This window comes from Lytechinus pictus, chromosome 5 (assembly GCF_037042905.1).
Source record: "Lytechinus pictus isolate F3 Inbred chromosome 5, Lp3.0, whole genome shotgun sequence".
Lineage (NCBI taxonomy): Eukaryota > Metazoa > Echinodermata > Echinoidea > Temnopleuroida > Toxopneustidae > Lytechinus > Lytechinus pictus.
The window spans coordinates 28,201,322-28,222,514 of NC_087249.1; the positions used below are offsets into that span (position 1 = coordinate 28,201,322).

At 33.5% G+C, this 21,193-nt stretch overlaps 1 protein-coding gene across 1 annotated transcript in view; it reads right to left on the reverse strand.

Annotated features, from left to right (window-relative positions):
• Positions 1-17,383, reverse strand: part of LOC129261601 (integrator complex subunit 3-like) — a 38,362-nt gene extending 20,979 nt beyond the window's left edge. The window contains exons 1-16 of the mRNA XM_064100167.1: positions 17,233-17,383; positions 14,915-14,998; positions 14,143-14,226; positions 12,871-12,984; positions 11,567-11,651; positions 9,455-9,521; positions 8,895-9,036; positions 7,647-7,776; positions 6,972-7,069; positions 4,814-4,861; positions 4,203-4,346; positions 3,319-3,406; positions 2,449-2,528; positions 1,370-1,461; positions 732-823; positions 5-160 (exon numbers count right to left, since the gene is read on the reverse strand). Coding sequence (XP_063956237.1) covers positions 5-160; positions 732-823; positions 1,370-1,461; positions 2,449-2,528; positions 3,319-3,406; positions 4,203-4,346; positions 4,814-4,861; positions 6,972-7,069; positions 7,647-7,776; positions 8,895-9,036; positions 9,455-9,521; positions 11,567-11,651; positions 12,871-12,984; positions 14,143-14,226; positions 14,915-14,998; positions 17,233-17,376 — 1,648 coding nt within the window. The 5' untranslated portion in view covers positions 17,377-17,383. The remainder of the gene's footprint in view (positions 1-4; positions 161-731; positions 824-1,369; positions 1,462-2,448; positions 2,529-3,318; positions 3,407-4,202; positions 4,347-4,813; positions 4,862-6,971; positions 7,070-7,646; positions 7,777-8,894; positions 9,037-9,454; positions 9,522-11,566; positions 11,652-12,870; positions 12,985-14,142; positions 14,227-14,914; positions 14,999-17,232) is intronic.
• Positions 17,384-21,193: the final 3,810 nt, after the last annotated feature.

Sequence of the window (21,193 nt, forward strand, 5' to 3'; positions counted from 1 at the left end):
ATACCTTTATCATCCTCGCTCTCTTCGTCACTGAATGCTGCATCTTCACTGCTATGTCTTCTATGGCTATGATCAAAGTGACTACCAGAATTGTTATTGGTTGTTACTGGTAATGCTGGTTCCATAGGGCTCTCTGTGATTGGACTGTCAGGTGGCTTGGCTGATGAGAAAAGAAAATCATTTTAAAAAGTTGTTGTTATATCTTCTTATTTTCCATTTTTATGTGAATTTAACATCTGAACATGGTTGATATACTGTTAATGTCAGTGCAGTGTTAGCATCATCATCATCATCATCATCATCATCATCAACATCATCATCATCATCATCAGCACCACCACCACCACCATCATCATCTTGTCCATCATCACAATCACCATCATCATCATCATAATCATCATCATCATCATCACTACCACTACCACCACCATCATCATCATCATCATCATAACAATTATCATCATCACCATCGTCATTGTCACATCTAAATTTGAGTCATCACTCCACAGACAAGTTGACTGTTCTTACCCTATTGCAGCACACTACTACATGTAGTACTATTCTTTAATATGTTATCATGAAACATAAATCAATGGTCAAATGTGTACTTGTATGACAGCGTAAAACAATAGAAGGCAGAAGTTTAAACTAATTTACATAATCCATTACAGATTTCACTGCATCGATTGCTTTATTCTTTGAATAATCAGGCAATTAAGTTAACAGCTTACCATCTGCTACACAAAATTCTGCAAATGTTTCCCTGATCATCGCCCTCATCTCTTTGTCCGTTCTGATGCTGTCAAATAGTGGTGATAGTGACCTGAAAAAAGGATAACAAAAAACAAATGTGAAATATCATCACTGAAATCTCCATAAAGCAGTCGCATAGATTGCTTGTGAAGGCTGCTCTTTAAAATAACAAAAGATTGACCTCGATACTCTGTCCATTCTTCTTACAATATAGTGATCCATTTAAAAAATATTCCAAAGGAGTAGCATCATACATTGAGAAACACAATATTCACAAATATATTTCAATATATCAAAATCTACACAACTGGCCATATGAATTAATGATTCTAGTCTCCAGGGGCACATGACACAAAGCTTAGCATTCATCATAGAAGAATACATATACAATTGATTGCATTGACCACAATGTACAATCAATTGTGAAAATCAAGCGCATGAATCAATTACTAATCTTTGTGTCAAGGAACCCTGATTTGTTGAAAAGTAAATGGTAGATATTAGTATCACATTACAGTTTTGCTTGTGAATACAATACAAAAAAAAAATGAACAAGAGTGTTGACATTAATCAAAATGAAGGGGAGGAGGAAGAGGGAGGGTGCAACTATACTGACTGTAAAACTCTTTTCTCCAGGATAAACCTCAATGATCCCATGACTCCTTGCTTCACTTGGCTCTCATAAGCAGGGTAGAAGTTTGGAATTATCTGAAAAATAGAATTCATCAATAGACATATAAAAACAACAAGAATAGAAATAGATATCTGAAATCTTTTTACTGCTGGAGGGAGCATGCATAATCCGGCCTAGATTGATACAAAAATGCAATCAAGTAAAAAAAAAACTAAAACAAACAAACAAAAAATGTTAATCAAAACATGGGCAACTGAATATAATTTGCCGGTAAGTGAATTCACTAAAATATGCTTATAATTATTTGTATTCATTTGAATAAAAAAAACATAACACTGCTCTGCAGAATCAAGTATATATGTTACATAATCACATCAATATATCACTAAGTATTAATCGTTATGAAACATTCATGGAACTTGCACTTTCTAACATGTGCAATAATGAATTGAAGTAGAAAGTCCATATAAGGTTCATATTAATAATAAAAAACTCTTTCAGGAGCCATTCATCAACATTTGCCAACGGACAAGTTGTCAGATCTGACAACTTTCATTGGTTTTGATTGGCTGAGAGGCACAAGTGTCCAACTGTTACTATGGTAACTGCAGGATAAAACAGACTTTGTTGGATAAAAAAATCTGACAAGTCATTTTATGAAACACTATACCTGACCATACACAAAAGTAAGACTTTACATTCAGAGGGCACTTCATCAAAGTTGCCAGTACTGACTGACTTGGCAACTCTTTGTCAATTTCAGTGAAATCCTTGGTTGTAATTGGCTGGGGAGTGTGTCATGAAGGACTTGTCGGACGATTTATCCGACAAATCCTGTTTTATGCGACAAATACCGTAGTAACAGTGCTTCTCAGCCAATCAGATTCAAGGAAAATTTCAGATCTGACAACTTGTGGGACAAAAATGTTGATGAAACACTCTCCAGGTCGATGACTGTTACTATGGTAACTCTCAGACAATGACAACTTGTGAGTGCTGACAAGCTTCATGAAAAAGTGCCCAGGTGAAAAATATTACAGAAAAGTTCACTTTACACTTACTCTGCAGAGGAAATCGAGTAATGTAACGCTAATAGCAGGATGTGTACGCAATGAATGGTGCATCACCAGTATTGCAGGCTCTGAAATGAATGAAAATAGGATTATAACAACATGTAGTAGAAGTAGTGCATGTCTTGTTTTATGTCCCTATGGAACAGGAGTGGCCAGATTCATCTCCCTCTTACTGCTAGCTCCACTTTGCACAATTCATTTCATCCTCCATCCTCAACCCAATGTTTCTATCCTCCTCCACTTGCGTCTTCCATGTCATTTTGAGTGTCCTCAAATCACCCGGGTGGGCTTTACTTACAATTCTACCTTTGTAATGCTCGCAGCCAAAATTATTTCATGAGAAAGTTTTTTAAAAGCAAGGTCAATTGTCATGATATCATCACAGCTCGAGATCTAGTATGTTTACATAAACTAGTACCTTTGTGAAATCATGAAATCTATGCAGGAAAGCAAGCACACTGAAGATCACCACCACAGATAAGCACATGTGGGACCATGTATTATCATTGCTTGGAATATAAAGTCTGTCAACATAATACGAATGCCATGCTTATTTTGCTAATTTTCCAAGAAATTTAACATTATGTGTCATAATCATTTGGCACACATTTCTTATTTATACAAACAAACAATTTGGATGTCATTTCATTTAATTTTGAGTACCATTTCATAAGACTTCTTCTTATAACAAATGCATAATTCCTACAAGTATACGATAAGCCAACCATATTGAGTAATTTCAGCAGCTTTAAACTGTTTTTGCAAATTTGTTATCATAACAAGTTTTATGATATAGTCCCCTGTTCAAACTCATTTTCAAATTGTCAGCACAAATGACATTTTTTCTGTGTATCTCACCAATATCCATGATGTTTCCTCTACTAGGACTGAAGAACAACCAGTCATAGAAGAGAGCTAGTTTGGCACACGATGCAGCAATATTAGACTGAAAAATAATTCAATAAGGCAAGGTTATTCAGCAATATTAGACAGAAAAAAATTCAATAAGGCAAGGTTATTCAGCATATAAGAGAAGCAAGAACTTTTCAGTATAGTACACATGGAATTTAGTTCAGGGTCCTGTTGCATAAAAATGACTATTATGGTAACTTTGCCTTCCAATGGTAACTACCATGGTAACAATGCTCAACATCAAATCAAAATCAAGGATTCAATCCAAGTTAAACCTGGATGTCAAAGTTACCATAAAAGTAAATTTTATCCAACAGGGGTCGTGTCAGTAGTTTGATTTGTAGAATAAACTCTCTAAAATGTTTGGGAAATATTATTTAAAATTCACAGGCCTAAATGATAATAAATGACATTCAATGCACACCAAAACACAAATTGGTCAGCCAGACAATTTATGCCATAAAAATACAAGGGAATTTGAAAAGAAATCCTTTACAGTGAATCATCATTAGTTTTGAAAATCTGTTTTAAAAAGCCAATGATATTTCTAAGCCTTTCCCACACCTATTAAATATTTTCTTTGAATTTTCTTTTTTCTTCTTTTTTTATAGTATATCTCTTCCATTTAAGTGATAATTATTTCAAAGAAATATCACGGCTCTGACCTCGACTCCTCTGATCCTAACCATTAATATCAAATAACTCTAAAGCATGCTGTTGCTTTTTACAATCGATCATTTAATAAATCTTGAATATATAATAGGTTTATATCCTGAATCTCTTGTTACTAATTCTGTACTAAACTGGCTTCAAAGAAATTGCCCACTCACAGTGCATGTGGTAAGAAGCCAGCCAATCACAGCCCATCTCTGTATGACATCAGAACAGAGCACCTCATTGGATGGATGAATACAGCAGCAGATATAACGGATCAGATCAATCCGCAGTGATTGGCTCTCTGGCGTCTGCAGGTACTATACAAGAAAACCAAAATGGAGACCCTATTGAGATTACATCATTTATTGCGAGTTTCAAATTGGAAACTATTTTTATCTAGATTCTGGTTTGCTGTAATCTAATGTAGTTATACTGTATGATTTTTACACATGTAAAGCATTCATTTAAGAGCTAAGTGTATGTAGATTTAAATAAATGAAGGATGATATGGTACTTGTGACCTATAAAAGGGCTCTCTAGTGATCCAAGTTTGTTCAGCACAAGTGAAAAAGAAGTCACATCAGTTTACGCATACATGTGTGTATAGTCTTCTACCCTTCTTCCTGTACTTTGTACCCCAAAATATCACATCATCAAATATAATGCAAAATATTCAAGTCTTGTAGAGCTTGCTGATAAAAAATAAAAGGAAACATTTTAATTTAAACATTTTATTATAAATAACAAAAAAATGAGAAGAAAAACAACAAACTTTATGACTAACCTGTCTTTGGAACCAATCTTGGTATCTCTTTTGAGTTCCAAACCGAACCTAAAAGAAATAAAAGATAAGAAGTTCAATGGAAAATAAATAAGCAATTCCATTCCTGAAGCGATTTGCCTGTTTTCAGGTTCAATTTCAATTCAATTCAATTTATTAATAATTCATAAAATGCAAAGCAGATATATACAATAAAATGTGTATGGAAATCACAACAAAAGCCTATGGCTTGCTAAACAGTGATCCCCTTACATACAAAATATACATTATGACATGGTAAATCAAGAACTTAAAAGAACAATCAAATCTACAATAGGTCAATTACAACCAGACTACAAACAACATACACACACAAAAAAAAGAATGTTTGTGTAGGTTTTGTAGAATCAATATGCAGATAAAATAACTTTTCTATATTTAGATTTAAAAGCATATTGTGAATGTATATTTTTTATTTCAGATGTAAGAGCATTCCATAACTTAGTACATTTAAAGATGATGGAGTTACGCTGAGTTAGATTTATACGACAATGTGGCAAGATAGCGTTATTCTTATTACGTGTATTAAATGAGTGCTTGAATTTACTATTAGAAAATAAATCATCTAAAATAGGGGGTAATGAGCCGTTAAAATGAGAAGACATAAAGATTGCCAATTTCAGGTTAATCAAATCAGAGAGCTTTAATGTATTTAAGTTTTTGAAAAGAGAAGTAGTGTGAGCAAGGTAGTGCGAGTTTGTGCAAAGCCGAATTGCTTTCTTTTGCAAAACAAATAACCGATTAATGTTTTTTTAATTAGTGCCTGACCAAACTATTCCACAATAATTTAAATATGGAAAGATAAAGGCATTGTATAACATGAATAGGGTTTTTAAAGGTATAAAATGGCGAATTTTGCGCATAATACCTATGTACATACTTATTTTCCCATGGATATTATTAACATGTTCTGTCCAATTTAGTCTTTCGTCGATTATTACACCTAAAAAGTTTATACTGTGAACATTTTCGATTTCAGTATTATCTATTTTAACTGTGAAGTTGGAGACAGAATGTTTTTTGAATGAACGGAATATTATGTACTTGGTTTTATTTATATTAATCATCAATTTATTTGCTTTAAGCCAATTTGCAACGGACAAAAGTTCACTATTAGCTAATTCAATCAATTTTAGTTCATTTTTATGTGACAACATAATATTAGTATCATCTGCATACAGTACAAATTTTAATATTTTAGAGGAATAGATATCATTAACATAAATTAAAAACAACAAAGGACCTAGTATACTTCCTTGCGGGACACCGCATGTTATTGGCAAAATATTAGATTTAATATTATTTAAAAAAGTAAACTCTTTGCGATCAGAGAGGTAGTTTTGAAACCAGTTATATGCAACACCTCTGACGCCGTAATGCCTAAGCTTGTATAGTAGTATATTGTGGTCGAGTGAGTCAAAGGCTTTGCTGAGGTCAACAAAGAAGCCATGGGAATTTCTTTTGTGTCGAGAGAATGTATGATATGTTGTATAGTGTACACTAATGCTTTTTCTGTAGAGTAGGACTGGCGGAAACCAAATTGTTCATGTATTAGAATGTTATTGTGCGTTAAGTGGTTGTAAAGTCTTTTATAAACGACGAGCTCAAGGATCTTGGAGAATGTGGGCAAAAGGGATATTGGGCGGTAATTATCAACGAGGTGCTTGTTGTCTTTTTTATATACAGGGATAGCTTTTGCTGTTTTAAAATCATCAGGTACAGTACCTGTTGAAATTGAAAATGACAGTTAAAGGATAAGCTATACCATGAATTATTTTCTTTGTAAGTTTAGCATTTATATCATCATGACCACATGACACTGTATTCTTCATATCATGAACTATATTTATAATTTCAGATTCGCTTGTAGAAAGTAGAAACAGTGAGTTGAAAGACTTATTATTAAGGTTCATATGAAGAGTTATAATGTTCTTAAATCATCAGTACTTGAGCAGTACACAAAGTAAAATAAGAATGGAGAAAACTTGTGTCAGACATAAAACAGGTTGACTATTCTATGATTTATACCAAACTGGATTTGGAATTTGACATTTGCATCCTTTAAATGAAAAAAATGAATAGTAAAAAAAAGAGAAAAATAGACAAATGTAAATTTGCTTACCTTTGATGTTAGAAATAAGATTTTCTTTTCCATGTCAGGTGTAAGTCTACAGGCAAGAAATTTGTTTGGAGTCCTCTGGTTCAAAAGTTGCATGATGCCTGAGAATGAAAAATTAGGAAGAGAAGCATTGATATCGACACTACATATTCAATTCAACGACATCTTCAACTTGCATTAACATTTCATGACTAGATCACAAACTTAAGTAACTTCAAACGATGAAATGTGGTGATGGTGGAGATAATATGTATAACTAACTGCTATTAGAAGAAGAGCATGTAAACAAGCAACCAAAGGAGTGAAGGCTTAATATCCTCTCTGAGGGACCTGGTAATGGTAATAAAAGCCTTGTGAAAGGGCACTTGCATGCCAGCTGGGAATCGAACTTGGGTTACTGGATTGCGAGACCACTGCTCTACCAAGTTAGCTATCACAGTACACATTTTCCATCTTGCTATCATCCGATATAATCTTGACATCAATATTTTGTTCACAAAAAAGTACTACATACCAATACTGAATTCATTGTAAAACTTCATTATATCTAAATACATATAAGAAATAATCTGAGAAGCAACAACTATTGAATGAATGTAGTATTGGACATACAAATATACATGTATGCAAGTTTATTTACTATCAAGTTTAGTTCAAAACCTTGAAGAATGGACTAACCTGTGAACTGTGCATTGAGTGTCTGCGGTCTGTTCAGCATGTCTTTCCACAGTCTATCAAAGTCTGGTATCCTTGCAACATTCTGAAGCAATCTGATCAGATCTCTTCCTATTCTACAACATTCAGTGAACTATACAAGGAAAACAAGAAAGAAAAAAGTTTATTTATAATGCTTGTGTCTTGTGTTTATTTTTCTCTTTCCTCATGCTTTTAACAGTGAATAAAACAATTCTAGATACTATTTCCTGTCAAATGAGCTGATACACTGAACTTGTGCTGTAAGAGATTGGTGTCTCAGTTGGCAATCAATAGTTAGACCACAACTTTAGACCAGAGTTTAAATCGACTTTAGTTCAGGATATGGGCCACTGAATCTTTGTTGGTTTGACAGTGTGGAGTCATTGAGGCTGTCTATGTAAGCGTGGAGAATCACACTCACAACAAAGGTAGAGGAGTGTGATACAACCTCAGTTGGACTTCACCTCCGTAGTCCCTTGATTTGTCTCACCAATCACATTAGAGATGCATCAGTGCCAACTGACGATATTTCCCACCACCAACTTAGAAGCATCCAGGGTCAGATGTGAAAACCATTCTCCATCGATATGCAAGTCCAAATGACAAGACTTATTCTATATACATTTTAATTTACTCTCTTCCTGGATGAGTCAAAGTTGGCATCAGTTAAATGACCATTTAAAGTATAGGAATCCCCCTCTCATCTTTCCATTCAATACATCTGTTTATACCCAAATAAAGAATGAAAATATTGAACATGTTGTGTATAGGATTCAATTCACATCTTATAACAGGGGACAGAATGAACAATTAGAAAACATTATGGCTAGGTAAACACGTTTGGTGTGACGACAAAAATTAACCCCCACCCACTCTTTTGTCTGTTTATAAAGACTAGGGCCTGTATTCTGAAGTCAGGTTTAACTTGGACCATGGTCTAACTCTGTGATAAAATTATGGAAAGCCACACATGTCAAAATTTTCCTTACATGTGTGCTTCTTATGTTTACTATACTATTTCCGAATTTGTGAAAGGTGGATAAAGATTTCTTATTTATTCTTCCAAGAATCCAAAGCTGTTCAGAATGATATGAGCGAAAAATGAGCTGATACATTGAAATAACACTGTTAGAGATTTATGCCACTATTGGTTATCCATAGTTAAACCCAAACTTTAAACCAGAGTTTAAATTAAACCTGACTTCAGAATATGGGCCTGAGAGTACAAACCTTTGTCCGAATAAGCTGTACACAGAACTCTACCTCCCGATCTCTGAGGTGTGTCCATGATGTACTGCTATGGTCTTCAATAATCCTTAGGTATGTGTATAGTACCATGGCCAGAAGGGTGGGATGTTTGTCAAGCCATGACCTGTAATAAAAATAAAGATCGCTATGTAATATTCAAAGGTATACAGTAATACTGCATCTATGAATAAATCATTTCTAGATAGATGGCAATATATCAATGTCTATCATCTGAATACATGGAACTAAAATAGCATTACAAAATTGAATAATAAAATCTACAAATATAAAACAAAAATCTATGGAAAGTAGAGGCATATACTTAATTGGTTCATAACATATTGGAAGTAGACTGAAACATTATTGCAAGAAGAAAAAAAACACACCACACAATAAGAGCATCATCAGAAAAATTTCCAAATTGGCAATGATTCAATAGAATATTGTACTAGCCTTGCATTCAACATAGTAGTTTTAAATACATAGCACAGTATAGGGCAGAGATTCACCTACATTCAAAGAAGCTGGGAAATTAACCTTACCTATTTTCAGTAAAAATATCCAGCATAGACTCAGCAAGCCACATGTTCTTTGGTGATACATCTCCCCCTATTCAAATGGAAAAATCATTCAGGAAAATGTGTTTATATAAATCCTGTGGTTATATGACTGCAAAATCAAATATAGGTCTAATAGAATTTTGAGGCTGGATTCTCCTTTGACCCCAAACCAACCAATCTGTGTGTATATGGGTGGTGGAGGGGGGGGGGGGAGAAAAAGCTCCTTCGCTCCAAAATTAAGACTGCAGCGAAAGACTTTGCCACATGCCATTACCCATTAAGCAATTTTTTTAAGTCTTGCACATCTTTTGGTAGCAAGTTTATAAGGATTACACAAGCTCCATGAACAAATGCTGGAAATAACTGATTTCACAAATTTGCTAAAAAGAATCTTTCTTTCTTCCACATCCTATGCCATTTGAATCTCATTTAAATTTATCAAAATGGAATTCTTGAGAATATTCAGTCATAAAAACAGTAAGATATTTGTATTAAAAAAAAAAAATATATATATATATAAGAAATTGAAGAATGAGTAAAATTCTAGATGCTTTTCCATAAACAGCAATGATCTCAAAAAAGTTTTTACCAAAATTTGGAATAAATATCAATGCAATTGCAGGAAAATTATAACAGTTATATAAAGTTAACAATTAAATATAAAAGTAATTTCATTGGCAAAAAAAGAAAAACAACAACAAATATGTCTCAACAGCTGTACAAATTGTGCATTGATAATGGCTGAAATCTGAAAGGGATTAAGTCAAATCGATTTTAATTAATATGTTACTTTTACTTATATATTACTTTTTCCTGCAAAAAGAGTACTTTTTCCTGCTATATTAACCCTAAAAAGACTGGGGGGTGCTGATTCAGCCCCCCCCCCTCGACATTTTTCGCGATAAATCTCTAACGCGAAAAGCTGGCGCCGCGCCGTTCCATGACTTTTTCTTTCATGTCTTGCGCAACTTATGAGACCAAATTTGCAACGCCCGGGTACGTGGTTCCGAAATTACGCAACATTTCGTGAGTGTATGTCGACCCCAAATTGCTCAAAAAAATTTGTGTACAAATCCAATGCAAATTGTGTTTTTAGCCAAAATTCATAAATGAATCATTATTTTCAATTTTACTAATCAAACTCAATCAATTTCATCTCGTTTATAGTAAAAAAAGAGTCGCGGATGATTTTCATTGAAAAAAGTCGAAAAACAAGGTAATACATAAGAAATTTTAAAAACAATAAAATACATAAGAAAAGAATTGTGATATTGAATTTTTTTAAAGTACATTTGATCAGAATCCTACAAATCTGTGAATAAAAAATGAACAGTTTAGAGGCCTTATTTAGTTAATTAGAGCAAATCTTTGATTTTACGCATAAATTAGCATAATTAATGATTTATGGGATTTTTCGGAAAATTTGATCCTACTGTCTTGGAGATTATGCCATGGGTAACCACGTGCCAATTTTTGTCGCGGTCGCGCGGTTGACAGCGGAGATCATGGGGGGGGGGCTGATTCCCAGTCTTCTTAGGCATCAAAATAGCCCAGTCTATTTAGGGTTAATGCCCATTTCAATTACATACATATCTGAACACATGGAACTTAAATGAATTTAAAAAAAAAAGATTCAAATAAAATCAATATATATGGAGAGTACAGGCATAACTGTTGGTCTATGATACCTTGGAAACAGACTGAAACATTATTGTAAGAAACAAAATTCTGCAGGAAAAAAGTACAGGTAACTCTGCCAAGGTCAAATCTTTTGGGGTCACACAAATCTGTTCAGCTTAAAAGAAATTTGACTTAAAAGCGGTATATAACATATATTTGTAATAATCAGGTCTAAAAAACAGTGCTTCAATTTAGTTGAGTATTTAACTTATGGAAGGTTAACTTAAGAGTTACCTGTATTTTGTTCTGCATTATATCTCATCAAAATCAGAGCTCTGTATTTTGCCTTGTAGATACCCTGAAGCTAAATGGGGATGATGGCTATCATTTACATTAAAATGGTGATGTGCAAGTAAAAAGTAAGGCATGGAGCAGTGTGAGACACCCTGTTGAGAAAGAGTTGGGAATGCTTACCTGCTATTTGCTTGATTAATGATGAAATCACTTGATCTGCATTCACCACAGAACCTTTAACAAGCTCACGAGCTAACCACACAACCTGCAAAGTGCAACAAATGCATTCATTAAAAATTCACATCTCCTTCATAATTCAATCTGAGCATTCATTTGCGTTTCTCATCACTCATGTAAAGTCTGCATTCTGGATAAGGCTATGCACACTCTGAGCCTCAATAGCCAGTATTGACAGCTCAATATGCAAACAACCTTTTTTCTTTTAAGGGATAATCAATATGATATAAACAGATTAAGTAAAATCAGACAAATAAAACTCTGAAAATATTATTGAATCAGACGAGGAATAACAAACCTATATTTTAAAGTTCTGCATTTTTTCTGTGCAACAGTCACAGGTATATGTCTTCACGAAAAATGTAATGTTCTGTGCTAACTGATGTATCTTATTATACTTAATTATATTCATTCAAATTTTTTGTCCTCCAAAAATGAAAAAAAAAAAAAAAATAGATCCACTTCTGATTTAATTTGTAAGATAATCATTGCTGCAACTTATTATTTTGAAGGCATACATGTATGAAAATGTGGAATAATTATGTCACTCAAAGAACAGGAAAATGGGGGCATGACATCATCAGTCCATCTATTGCATATTCATTATGCGGTGCATTTAACTGTTGTCACCAAATATTGCTAAATTTAGAATTCAAATATCTTGGTTATTTGTTATCAGATTTTGATGAAATTTTCAGTGTTTTGCACAGTAAACTTAAGTCTTTTTAAGATACAAATACTGGAGTACCCCATTTACTACACGTGAAATGTATATTAGTATTAATAATAGTAGTCATTATAAAAAATACTACTACTACAACTTTCCAATGAATCACTCACAAGAAATAATACCAGGGGGGGGGGCGTTTCATAAAGCTGTTCGTAAGTTAAGAGTGACTTTAAGAACGACTGGTGATCCTTTCTTACGTGCTTAACCAACGCCTATGAATATACCATTTACCACAAGAAAGGATCACCAGTCGTTCTTAAAGTCGCTCTTAACTTACGAACAGCTTTATGAAACACCCATCAGCTCTTTCTGCAATGAGGAGGTGGTTCAAATAAAGCATAAGACCATCAATTCCAAATATTTATTGCTAAAATAAATATACAGCATGAAAAGTATGTCACTGGTCCAGCGAGACTATTTTCTGATGCTAAGGGATACAGTTACACCTGCCTACCAGTATGCACCAATATAATGCACCAACTATAAATTTATCATGATAATTAAGCAAGCAACTCACCTGTGTTCTGACATTTTCAAGCAACTTTGTGTATCTCTCAATAATAATTTGATTCAGTATTCTCCACACGATACCCATGCCGTCTCTCGTGATCAACTGTAAATCTCTGTAAACCTAAAGAAAAAAAAAAAAAATTAGACCAGGGAGCTTTAAGTGGAAGGAGATGAATCTAGCTAGGCATTTTTATCCCAAGCTCCAAGCTGTCAAAACATATCTGTCACTATGCAATGATCCAGCTGGTCAGGGATAAATGATTCCAATTCACATCCTATCGCTTACTCTTATCATTTTATTCTCCCAACAGGAGCCTAATTTTCTACAAGCTTTGTTTTTTATTTAGGCTTCCCACTTTCATTACATAGGCCTACTGTATTTTATGTAAAATACCAAGTTAATCTAATGCTTTTTTATCTAATATACTTCTGCTGTTTGTTGTAAAAGTGGAACAAAAAATCAAATTCAATTTCAAATATAAGGTTGGGAATACTCTATCACAAAATAGTATCAAATGAACTGTTTGCAATTCCTTATACTAATTTCTCACAAATTCTCAAATATGTAATACATTGGATAAGGAGTGCACACAAACTCTGTGATTCAAGATTCAAGATGATTTATTGTCATGCATAAGAATACACAAAATTTGCTTTCGGGCATAAAGTTACAAACATGAATACAATATACAATGGCATAAATAATACATTTGACAAACAATCATAATTGTTAAGATATGTATTGCGCAACTGTACGAGAAGAAAAGAGAGAGAAGGAAAGGGGGAGAATGAGATCATAGAGGATAGAAGAGAATAAGTAGAAGATAAGAAAAGAAGAGAAGTCAGAGAGAAATAGGACAATGCAATTGTGCAACCTACTTGCACAGTACCAGTCACACATCTCTAACACCCGTGTACCCGTCCTACCAGAGAACGATACATTATCTAATGCTCTGGTCGAAACAGGCAAACAGGTGTCAAAGACGTACGACTGGCACTGTACCTCCACCCCGCAACCCCCACACCAGAGTACCCTTCTGTCGTGACCGCTATCACCATGCAACAACTACCCAGTGTTCAAAAGAACCACGCACATTTCCTCACATTCTGTGCTTCATTTCATCTGCAAAAATATGAATACACATGCAGGAACATGCATGAGAAATGTCTTGTATATCAAATGGTAGAACATTAGAACACAGACACACATACAAATTATAAAAATATCATAAAAATGTGATTGAAACATGGAAATAGAGAGGGAAAATGTTGAACTTACTTTCTGAGCAGCTGATGTTTGAGTAAAAATTGTGTACATAAGACCTAAAGTCACTTCTTCATGTTGTTGGCTTCCTTTGCTTACCTGTTCATAAAAATAAGAAGAAGTATATTCAAATTCACACACATAAAAATCATATTCATTTTATGGCAGCACTATAAACTGTACAGAAAGTAAATTCTGATATCATGTTCTTTTATGAAAGCACACAAATGATAGAAACATATAATTTATAAAGATTTGACAAATACCCATTAAAGAACAGGGTTATGACCTAATAAGATATTGTGATTTTTGCCAATTTTTTTTCCCTAGGTTTCTTTCATTACTTCTGTTTTTATTAAACCAACTTGATGTCACTTTAAATTTTCATATTGTGTAGTCTAGAATGGAAATATGGAATGATCTATAATGGTAATAAAACAGACAAAACAGTATCCATAAACTTACTCTTTTATTCGAACATTGACTCTGAGTAGTTTACCATTTTGATATAATCTGAATATTGTTGCATTTTTATTGGGAATGTACAGATTGAGAGTTGGCCCAAATACATGTCACAAAATTGTTACTTGTAATTTGCATCTATCAATGATGTTGTTATTCAAACACCAATACCTTTTTCATCATGTTGTTTTCTTTCATCCTGCTTTCACAATAAATTTTTAATAAACCAAGTTTGGATTTTGAAGAAATATTGCCCTTGAATAACTTTGACTACTGGGGGTATACTATTTCTATCAACATGCTTTAAAGTATTTCATTGAATTACCATCGCTGTAAGAGCATCATGAGTCTCCTTAGGAGAAAGTCCTGCTGTTGCCTTGGATATAACATCATGGCCACGTTCCATTCTCTGAAAATTAAGAAATAACTAAATAACAATTAAATGCAACAATACTGGGGCTCAGAGCAATTTCTCCTAAAATGCTCTGAAAAGGAACCATGGAAATTTAAAAAAGAGCCCCAAACCTCCCTATTCTTTCAACAATGTTACTGCTTATAAACAAATTTAGGCAGTAATTTGTGAAAAGTAGCTCCCAAAGTAATTTGTTTTGCCTGGTAGCATATCAATATTGTTGTGCTCATGGGCAGAAATCTGTCCCCAAAGGTAGAGGGGGGGACCAGGGGCTAGAAAATTTGACAAGCAAAAAAAAAAAAAAAGGTTATCACCTAAAATGTAAGGCCAATTTAACCCAAATTTTGGGTAGGAGGGGGGGGGGGACACGTCCACCCTTGGATTTCCGCCAATGGTTGTGCTCATTCAGATTCCTGCAAAGTGAGTAGACCTACACTATAATAAGGCATTGACCCCCTACAGCTCTAAAATACGGGGGGGGGGGAACCCCAAAAGTTTGACAAATGAAGGGGACGTATTTTGTGCAACATTCAAATAAATTTGGCATTAAAATTCTGTTTATAAAAGGTTCTCATACCGTTCTACAAGATTAACCAGAAAAAATATATCAAAATCAGTTGAAAAATAAAATTAAAACATTTATTGAAAAAAAAAATGAAAAAAATGCAATAATTAGCACAAATATATTTTGGTTACTTCATATAGCTCTACCAATTAGCTTACCATTCATTGAAAAAAAAAAAGATTTACCAAGTAATGATGTATTTTGTACAAAATAAAATTTGCATCAATAATCTTAATGATATATTTCAAAATTCTGTGTAGAATATGTACCTCTATCAATTGACAGATGCTGCTCCTAAAGCCCACCTGCCAATTTGTACCAGGGATCCGTTTCATAAAACTTGTTATAATAACATATTGCAATAACAGTTAAAAGCTCCTGAAATCCTTCAATCTGATTGGCTCAATATAGAAATGTTTCATTTGTTATTATAACAAGTATTTATGAAACAGGACCTAGATTATCTACATACATGTACAAATGCAACCTTTATAAAGAGGGGGTAGTAAAAACACAAAATATTGTGTAACAAGTGGGAACATGACAGTGCCATTGCAAGTAGCTTCAATATTATGAGCCAGAAATTTGGAGGGGGCACAGCATGGCAAAATGGGCAAAATTTCTAAGAAATTTCTCAGAAATTTTGGACAAAAAAGCAAACTAAAGGCGAGTCATATCGTTTCTCTCCCTTTCTCCCTCTTTAATTTTTTTTTCATCATTAAAAAATTTTTTTTTTGTATTTTTATTTTTATTTGTTCATTTTCAGTTTATTTTATTTTATTTATTATTATATATTTTTTTTTTTGGGGGGGGGTCAGAGCCCCTGAAGCCCCCTCCATTACTATTCATGCCCTCCCCTTCCTGATCTGCACCGTTTAGGTCGACTGCTATACTTTGCTATAAAAAGTATAAAACAGAAATCATCCTTTCATTTGTTGTCTTTAGTTTTAAAATCATTTATATCTCTATTTATCTTAAATTTCATGTGTGATTAATCATGACTTTTAAGAATGATGAAATTGACTTTGGTCCAAAGCGAGGGTGGGATGAAATATTCCCATTATAATTTTTTTTAATGGGCCATGTCATGATTACTACAAAAAGGGCAGGGGCAAATCCACACCATCCATCTTCAAAAATTACTAGTCAAAAGACAAGGTAACCGATTATAAAGTTCAGCAAAGACTAGATTAGATCTAGACCTCGAGTAGGATATTAACAGTTACCAGCAAAACTTTAGGCTGAATAAAGTAATATTATTAAAAAATAACCATGAACAGATATTGTTTAACAAGTTTCAGATTTAATGTATACACTATCATTATGAAAAAAAAATCATAAAACACTAGACTAGAGTCTAGAGAGTCGATGTCGTCACATAAATCTTAAAACTTCAACCTGAGGTCTGGATGCTAGTCTAATTGCAAATTTGCACTACACACGACATACACACACACACATATTCCTCGCCCGAGTGTGTACTCGAGGGCTCTCATCACAGCAACACACATTTTTCACTTAGGTACGTGCATTATAATGCAGTTGATCAATGGAGTGCAGTACCAGTACCGTACGTATTGAATCGCAAAATACAGCGTTGACAAACACACTTTAATATCCTATTTTTCTGAAACAACAACGGTTTGTAGGACCAAGACTTCCATACCTCTTCGAGATCATCTCGGGGATCTATTTTTGTAGCTATATATAGATGAGATTGCTTCTTTTCTTCCATTTTGAAGGCCTTCTCGGGATAAGTCGTACCTCCGTACCCTTCACTTCTCTGTATCCCACATTTCTTTTCGATCATCAATTTTATTATTGGTACGATTTTTGCGAGTATCGTATAGCGCCCTCAGCGAGAGTGGCATACACATTTAGTTTGGTGTGACCACTAATCACTGCATGCAGTGACAGTCGACATTGTCAAAAAAATGCACAGGCATATAAAGGGCTAGGGTGGGGCCGTGGGAGTATATTCCAGGTGCGGATCCGTGTGGGCCGTGGAGCCCTCCCCCATGAAGTAAAATGGAGAAGGGAAAGGAAGTGGTGCTTTAGAAAGAAAAGAAATTGATAATAACAAGGGATAACAATAATTATGATGATGATAATGATGATGATGATGATGATGGTGATGACGATGATGACGATAATGATGATAATAACAATATTAAAAGACAAATCCATCCCAACAAAAATTTTATTTGAATAAAGAGAGAATAGTCCAACAATCAGCATAACTGTACACTGAAAATTTCATCAAAATCTGTTGTAAAATAAAAAAGTTATGACATTTTGAAGTTTCGCTGAATTTCACAAAACAGTATGCACATCCTGGTCTGTATGCAAATGAGGAGACTGATGACGTCATCCACTCACTATTTCTTTTGTATTTTTTATCATACAAAATACGAAATATTTCAATTTTCTCCTCATTGTCAAGTGAAACAACGATTAATTCCTCCCTGAAGCATTGGTTAATACTATATGGTTAAGTCAAGTTGGTCTTTATTGTTAAATCTGTATAAAAAATGAAATTAATATTGGATAATTCAAACAATAAAAAAAAAGAAACAGTGAGTGAGGGACATCGACTGTCTCATTTGCATGTCACTGAGTTGTGCATATCACTGTTTTGTGAAAAATAAGCGAAACTCTAAAATGTCACAACTATTTTATTTTACATCCGATTTTGATGAAATTTTCAGTGTTATGCTAATTTGATTTTTCTCTTTTTATACAAATCAACATTTTTCTGGGGTGGTCTTGACCTTTAATATTAATGCTAATTACTACTACTACTACTACTACTACTACTACTATTACTACTACTACTACTACTACTACTACTACTACTACTACTACTACTACTGCTACTACTACTACTACTAGTCTACTAATACTACGACTACTACTACTATACGATTAATGTTATGAATAATAATAATAACAATAATGATAATAATGATAATAATGATATCAATGATAATAATAATAATAATACACAAAGTGTTTTTCTTTTTTTCATTTCACGATAAAAATTATACGATTGTATATTAGGGCAATCATCTCCTCTGACATTCACTAAATCCAATTTATGATGTTCCCATCTTTTATAAAATATGATTGGTGGCGCTTTAAAATTATTTTTCTTTAATACTTGGCACCTCGTATTATATGACCCCCTATTCATTTTTCAAAGTCAGAAAGGCACTCTTCGATTCATCTAGAACAATATATATATATAATAAAAGGTGGTAAGTAGTGAAAAAAATGCAATGTAAAAGTCAAAGGCCTTCTCAAAATCTATAGCTAACAAAAAACCAGGTAGATTAAAATGGGATGTATGAAAAATAACGTCATCTATAGTACGAATGGCCTCACCAATACTTCTACCTTGTATGTATACCCACCTGATCCCCCACAACGATTTCATTAAGTATTTTCTTGATTCGCTTAGCCAAAATTTTTGTTAAAATTTTATAATCCACGTTAAGAATGGATATACGTCTATAATTTTTCAATAAAAGAGGATCTTTCCCATCTTTAGCGATTAACGTAATAACTGCTTGTTTTTGCGACGATGCTAATTCCCCGGACCAATATGCCTCATTTCAGGCATCTTTAACTAAATCTCCAATATCCGGCCAAAAAGTATAGTAGAACTCCGAAGAAAGACCGTCATTTCCAGGTGATTTATTATGTTTCAATTCTTTTAAAATTTCTAGACATTCTTTGTTACTTATTAACCCTTCACAGAGTTCTCGAGATGTCTCCGCCAATTTAGGTAATCCTTGAAAAAATTCATCAAAGAGGTTATCCGAACACACGCACTCTACTTTATCATACAACCTACTGTAAAATTTCCCAATTTCTTCACTTATTCTTTTTTCATCACAACAGATGTTTCCATCTGTGGTTTTAATTTTTTTAATTGTGGTTTTTATTTTATTACTTTGCATCAACTGGTTGAAATAACGCGAGTCTCTTTCACCATATTCATACCAGGAGGCACGAGATCGAACCTTAACACCTTCATTAACATAACTATAAATTTCCCTTAATTTCTCTTTTGTATTTTCTAGTTTTTCTAAAGTATTTGCATCAGTACGATCTTTCAATTGTTCTTCTAAAAACTGTATTTCTCTTTCTAAATCCGTTTTCATTTTCCTTCTTTTATCAGCCAATTCTTTCGAAAATTTTTGTGTAAAACTTAGAATTTTCATTTTTAGAAAATCCCATAACAACCTTTTATCTTTTATTTCAGATTGCAATTCATTTCTCAATTCACGAATTTCTTTCTTTAATTCTTTAACATAATCTTCATTTTCACATAAACTATTATTACATTTCCAATATGACCTCTTCCTTGCATTAACTTTATTTTTTGTTTTGTCGAATAAGTGTACAAAAATTGAATGATGATCAGGGGGCCACATATGGAATTATATCGCACTTTATCATGTTTATAACCATTTCCTCTTAACATTCAGAAATTATCCAGTAATCAAGTCTGCTTTGCATGAAGGGGTTCTTTTGCATGTATGTAAATTGTCTTTTCATGGGATTTCTACATCTCCAAACGTCAAAAAATTGAAAGTCTTCCATAAATTTTCCAAAGTCTCGATTGAATCTATTTGAAATCCTATTTTGAGATTGTCCGTTATAATCTAAATTATTGTCCCTAATCATGTTAAAATCACCACCTATTATAACAGGGTATTTATCTTTATTCAACTTAGCAAGGGTATTTCGTATTTTTTTGAGAAATTGCAATTGTTCTTTTTCAAAATTTCTTGTGGGAAAATATACATTTCCTAAAATCAACCTAACCCCTTGAAACTTACAATCTATAAATTTAAATTTACCCTCATTGTCTCTTAAGACTTGTAATATCTCCATATCTACCGTTGGCGCAATTAAAACTAATACACCCTTGCTATGAGCTGAACCATGACTAAAATAACTGGTGCCGTCCCACGACGAATCCCATCTATCCTCACATTCCCTAGTACTAAAGGTTTCTTGCAAAAAGACAATATCGGCCCCTTTATCTTTACACCAAAAAAAGATACGGTCTCTTTTATCACTATCTCTAATTCCTTTCACATTTCAGCGTAAAACATTTTATCGATTATAGTAGCAAACCAATAATACTGAGTATAATGACACAACTATAGCTTTTGGAAAGAACTTAAATTGCATTTAAAAGTCTCATTAAAAAGAGCTCCAAATGCAATATGACAAGACGGACTTAGTTTTAAAGTGGAGAAATAAAAAATGTGGCAGTATACTCTGAGGGTCGGAGTTTTCTTTTTAAGTTGATTAAACTCATTTTGGAACGATAGTAGAGCACTCCGCTATTATACTTTTATGTTCTATTTTATAAGGAACCATAATTATGATTGAACAATAATTCGGCCAGCAGTTTACTTTTTAATAATTTGGTGCGCTGATCTGGAGCGTATATAGATGGGACAAAGTAAAGCACAATGCCACCTCATGCTGGCCCTGCCTGGAAAGCGGGGGTGCTGCGTGTATTATTTTCCATAGGCGCATCCCCTAGAATTCTGGTAGGTGTTTAAAAATGTAAGGAAAATTACCTATAATTTGTATTAAACACCTTT